This window comes from Saccostrea cucullata, unplaced genomic scaffold (genome assembly GCF_032062105.1).
Source record: "Saccostrea cucullata isolate Sc308-1 unplaced genomic scaffold, CSIRO_AGI_Scuc_v1 ctg8000, whole genome shotgun sequence".
NCBI classification, from domain to species: Eukaryota; Metazoa; Mollusca; class Bivalvia; order Ostreida; family Ostreidae; genus Saccostrea; species Saccostrea cuccullata.
This window is the reverse complement of record NW_026926772.1, coordinates 16,406-21,993: the sequence shown is the minus strand read 5'-3', so window position 1 is coordinate 21,993 and position 5,588 is coordinate 16,406. Positions and strand designations below refer to the sequence as shown.

Genomic DNA, 5,588 nt, shown 5'->3' with positions numbered 1-5,588 from the left:
ATATACACTGTATTCATAATTTATGGTTTTCATATTTTAAAGTTTGACCTTTTTTGGAATAATATCACAGAATAAGAAGCTTCTGGCCATTGATTCATCAGTTGCAACACACATATTTCAAGGAATATATCAGAAAATTTTCATGGGTTATAGACATACTTAAAAGCACAATTAATAGGGGGATTAAATTTCGTTTATTTCGTTGTTGAAAATTCAACGAATTTAAATCCCATATGAAAATTTTATATGACTATATAATTGAATGGGGTTAGTTCTACAATATCTAAATTAAATCACACGAAATTATTTTTCATGCAACACAACGAAATTTTATGCCCATGAAAATTTTCTGGTTCTACAGCAGGTAACTTTCACACATTCTTCTATCTCTATCTCTCTCTCTCTCTCTCTCTCTCTCTCTCTTAATGAAAACATTGAGTATTATTAAGAAACTTTATAGGTAATTGACCTTAATATTTAAGCTTTTACTTTGAAATGATAATCAATTAATATTTTTCATTTTGGACTTGCAGACAAAATTCTCCAGTTACGATATGATTCTTGCTGCAGTCACTGGACACTTATAGTTTGTATACTAGTTTTTTAAAACTATTAAATCTCAATTTAAACTTGATATATGAGTAACTCTATTAAAATTAGACATTTAGTTCTTTGTATATTTCATATACAGTTAAACAATGAATTTATTCTTTTATCACATTTGAACTTCGGGTTATTCATTTTATTATACAGACAGTATTTCAAAATTCAGAGGAAATCCAGGCTGCAGAATCAAATTTGTACATTAATTTTATATCAGGGATCGTTAACTAGCATATAAATAGGTCCCTGTATATGTTATGTAGTAGGAAATAATCACAGTTTTCATAGATTTTTTTCCAATGTCTAAAATTATTTAATCTCACGTTTCTCCGATACAAAAGTGTGCATGAATTTCGAACTCTTTCTTAGAAACACTCGTTTAAAAGTTGCATCGGGTTGACGTCTTTTGAATGAAAGTCTTAAAATAATAGTACAGGACAGCACCTGTAGCGAAACCAAAAAATTTCTGATATATCATCCTACAGAAAAAGCATTTATAAAAGCTCAAGAAAATTTGTTGTTTAACAATTTTTTAGCTGATATTATACAACTTACAGGTAAATATACCATACACAAACAATAAAACAATTTGTAAGTTATTTAGTAATTTGTACTTTAAATTTGCAAAATTTATATCATAGATGAATTACATAATGTTTCGGAGATCTTATGTAACATTCAAACATGAATATGATGCAACTGGCCACAAACTTCAAGTTATAATTACATGATCAGTATCAGGATTTACATGTATCTGCTTCTAGTTATTTGGACCTTAAGAATTTTATCCTTACCTGTTCTCTGGATTACAAACAGAGGTATAAATCCGGGGGTTCCCCAGATGTATAAATTTGGCTCGTCCCATCTCAGGGTCTAAAAATAGAAAAGTCATCTGTAAATTTGCTAAAATTCAGATGATTCTAAACATTTTAGAAAAATTACCTTCATAATACATGAATATACCAGTATTAAGAATTTAGCTTTGGTTGTAACATGTCATTTGATTGGATTGCTTATGTCTAAATGACTTGCATCAAAAACATAATATCTATCTGCTTTTTTAAAAATTTTCTAAAGGGGAAATTGCCTGGGTTAGGGTTTTCTATTCCTAATGATTGAAAATTAAATAACAAGGAATGAATTAAATAGCAACCCAAGATAGTCTGGTATAACCTGGGTTGGAGCAGATTATGCTTTTTTTAGTAAATAATTAAAAATAATTTTATTACCATCTCCCAAACATGGAGACCAACATTGAGGCCGAAGTAGATAAAGGTGATTCCTATGGCGACCTTGAACTTCTCTATGAGGATGTTAACGAGGCCGGCCTGGAAGATGTACGTGTTGAAGAAGAGCAGGAATACGACTATCACAGCAAACAAAATACAGACGTCCTGGATACTGTAAAGGATAGAAATGCTAGATAACTGTGTAATGTACACAAACAAAATACACAAGTCCTGGATACTGTTAAGAAAAGAAATCTTAGATAACTGTGTAATGTTCATTTAAGAAATAAGATATCATTTTTAGAGTTGCATTGGGGTATGACATGAAGTCGGTCACGTGATCAAATTCTATAACGCCCGAAGGGCGTTATAGTAGATTTGATCACGTACCGACTTCATGTCATACCCCAATGAAACTCTAAAAATGATATTTTATTTCTTATATTTATATTTTACGTTTTCATTCATTTTACAAACAAATGTAGGCATTATTAAGACTTAGTTTTTGAAATGCAACGTAACGTTGCTATGACGTTATGTGACGTCACAGTCGGAACTTTCCAAATTGCATGTGCAGTTTGTTTTCCATACGCAAGAAAGTCTGATCATGTGACCGACTGCATGTCATCGAAAATTGAATTTCATTTTTTTTAGTATTGTCATATAAGGAAAGACTTTTTTGCCCCCCTCCCCCTAAATAGGCATGGATTGGACCCCATTGTCATCCCTTATGGGTTCACACACTAAAATATCTAAAGAAGGGTTTTGAAAAATATTTGAAGAAGGTTTGAAGACAATAATTTGATTTGCAGAGCCCTTGTTTGAGCACTGCCGAGCGTGCAGTCTTCATAGAGAAGCAAGACAAGATGAGGATTGGGTATGATTTTTGTTCTGAAATGTAATTCCTAAATGTTTCACTTGGTAATGTTAATCTAGACTTATTTTAAATTCTTTAATGATCAAAAAATCTCTTGCAGATAGGATGTGAGAAATGTGACAAGTTCTTTCACTATGGGTGTATAGGAGTGTCTATAGTTTTATCTGTGGAATGTGTTCCTCGCTTGATCAACGTTCTGTGAATCTGGAGCTTAATCTGAGAAAAGATCCTCCGAAGGTAAATTACTTTGCCCAGTGCATAATATAGCTTGAAGTGTTGAGGTAAATGTTTGTGTCTGTGTAAAAGTTATGATTTTGCATATTTTGCATCATTCACCATCTGATAAATTTTATTTCAGAAAAAGAAAAGAAGTTCTTTTTTATATAGTGATTTAAGGGGAAGGTAGCCAAATTAAGCTACATTTTGCATGGCATTTAATTCAGTTTTGAAAATTTAGAATTAGTTGTTCAGAATGTATTTTCCAATGATTTTGCATGGTATTACTTTTGACCATGCACTCCCGTGACTTCCCTTATTGTTTTAATTTGTATTTGCTTACTTTTAAAGACCCAATTTTTTTACCGTACGGTTACCGGAGGAGGGGGAGTGGTCAAAGTAACATTGGTGTTATTTACCTGGAGACCCCTAATTCTCAAGATGTCAAAACTCTGTGTGTACGTAGCATTACACAGGAAGTCTGTGTCTGGTGATCAGGGTCAACATTCCGTGTTTCGTGTCTAAATTTGAGTGAAACTACTTGAAATAATTGAAATATTTCAATATAAAATTTATTTATAAATACTTTCAGCGATATCTAATGAAGAAAAAAAATTATAAAGAAATGTCGTTTTTATATTTGAAAAAATGACAAATTAAAGAAAAGAACATAGAGTAAAATTACAAAGTAAACATATCTTTTTTTAATTAAACTTATGTAAATATCAAATTAAAAAAAATAATGAAATATTCCATTCATAGGTAGGCCTATCCGTCGTGTGAACATATACAATGTACCTTACCGCGATAGGAATATAATTCTGACCAACAATAGTGTCAAAAATATTCACCATTTCCGGGTGTTCGTGTGTTTAAAATTTATTATTGTTTGCAAGATTTTTTTTTTTTGGCTGTATATATTCATTTTAAATTTCGAATATTGGGTATTGACAGATGTTAGGAAATTCGAACTAAAAGTTACAATCTCGAAACTCGAAACTGTTTCTGACATTTCAGAATTTTACAACAGGACATTGTATAGATTGTATTCATATATAAGTAGGTAAAACATCGGATAAAGGAATTTTTTATCCGTGCCGTTTGTGCTAAATATCTTTTCCTATTTATCATATATTCCAATTTTAATCGACAAAAAACCCTTTTCTAAACTTTTTACGGACAGGTTAAATTCTATATCGCCTAAAATACAATATAGCCGTTGAGATTAAAAAAGCAAATTTTATTTTATGAAGTCATGTTTTATTTATCCTCTCAATTATTTTTGAAATAAAATTTTACCAAGATTTTTTTTTTAACCACCGTGTATACAAGGCGGCTACTGAAATTTTGACGCGTAACCAGGCAATCGTTTTCAGAGGACACAAACTCAGACTATCAGGTAGCAGGGGAAAGCTGGCCTGTCAATCAAATCAGAAGCTATTGTGTTTTTAATGATTGACAGGCGGAAAATTATTGATCTTGAATAGGTAATTTGGGGGCGTTAACATAAAATTGGGTGTTTTAGGCTATCAAAATTTTAAATTTCCCTTTGGTTCTCAGGCCAATTTTCTCCAAAACAGATGCGGGAGGGCGGCATTTTATTTTTCATTTTATTGGCAATAAAGTAGATGAGGGGGGTTTTTTTTTTTTTAAATTTTAATTTCCAAATTTTTTTTAACATAAAGATAATTTTTTAATCACAGATAAACTTTCCATTTCTGGTCAAATTCTCTCCCTTTACCCATTGCTTAACAGCGTGTAAACATCGTAGGTAATGTCCTCGAATTCATTTTCAAACGAAGTAGCCAAAATCTCATTGTAAATGGCTACCAGAAGTTATATTTAAATACTAAACTACGAAACAAATGAGGGCGGAATTTTTTTTCCCGGTTTTTGGTCTCCGCAATACCTACTTTTTATTTTTTTAAAAATACAATAAAATCGGCAATGCGGCTACCTCAAAACGGATGCGGGGGCCTGAGAACCAAGACTTCAATTTTATTTAGCCTTAAGATATTTTTATTTAAGCATGCACTTACTGTAAACCAACTATTATTTGTGTGTGAGAAATATTTGTGTGTTCCATGAACTAGTACTTTTATTCGCGAATATTAATCACTGTGAACCAATAATTTTGATAAGTATTTGTAGAAATTTTTTCCCAGTAAAAATTAATTGTAACTGATTGATTCTAAACTAATGAATCGCAAATAAAAAATGACGCGAATAATAGTTGGTTACAGTATACAAAATTTTGGTAGTTTTCATCTATATCCATTTTTTAGCTCACCTGAGCCGAAGGCTGAAGTGAGCTTTTCTGATCACTTTTGTCCGTCGTCCGTCCGTTTTCCCCAGCGTTGTCCGTCCGTTTTTTTTCGGGGGGTACTTTGGGGGGAAAATTAACGTTTTTCCAGCAGTGTGGGGTTTTTTGGGTACTGGGGGGTTAACCCCATAATGAAGAGGTCTTTCGTTCAAAATTACTCACGAGGTCGAAAAACCTAAAATTAGATTTAACCTCACAAAGACTTTGTCCAAATTTTGGACATGTCCTTACCCCAAAAACGCTCAGACATTCAGAAATCTGCTGTTTAGAGGAGTTCGGTAATTGAATCGAGGAGTTCCGAATACCTGAGCATGCGCATTTTTTTTAAAACTAACTGCGC

General features: G+C 32.1%; 1 protein-coding gene across 1 annotated transcript; it reads right to left on the bottom strand.

Moving 5' to 3' along the window:
• Positions 1-982: 982 nt before the first annotated feature.
• Positions 983-2,111, bottom strand: LOC134272620 (transmembrane protein 138-like). The gene is made up of 3 exons (XM_062754836.1): positions 1,833-2,111; positions 1,398-1,476; positions 983-1,047 (listed from the first exon to the last, which is right to left on the bottom strand). Exons 1-3 carry the CDS (start codon positions 2,109-2,111, stop codon positions 983-985), a joined length of 423 nt encoding a protein of 140 aa, XP_062610820.1.
• Between the last annotated feature and the right edge of the window lie 3,477 nt (positions 2,112-5,588).

Excerpts from the sequence above, each read along its gene's own strand:
- LOC134272620 (XM_062754836.1), bottom strand. The coding sequence starts at position 2,111 with ATGAACATTACACAGTTATCTAAGATTTCTTTTCTTAACAGTATCCAG. Across the intron at positions 1,477-1,832 it reads GTCTCCATGTTTGGGAGATG|ACCCTGAGATGGGACGAGCC; the intron begins GTAATAAAATTA and ends TTCTATTTTTAG. Across the intron at positions 1,048-1,397 it reads GTTTGTAATCCAGAGAACAG|GTGCTGTCCTGTACTATTAT; the intron begins GTAAGGATAAAA and ends GTTTCGCTACAG.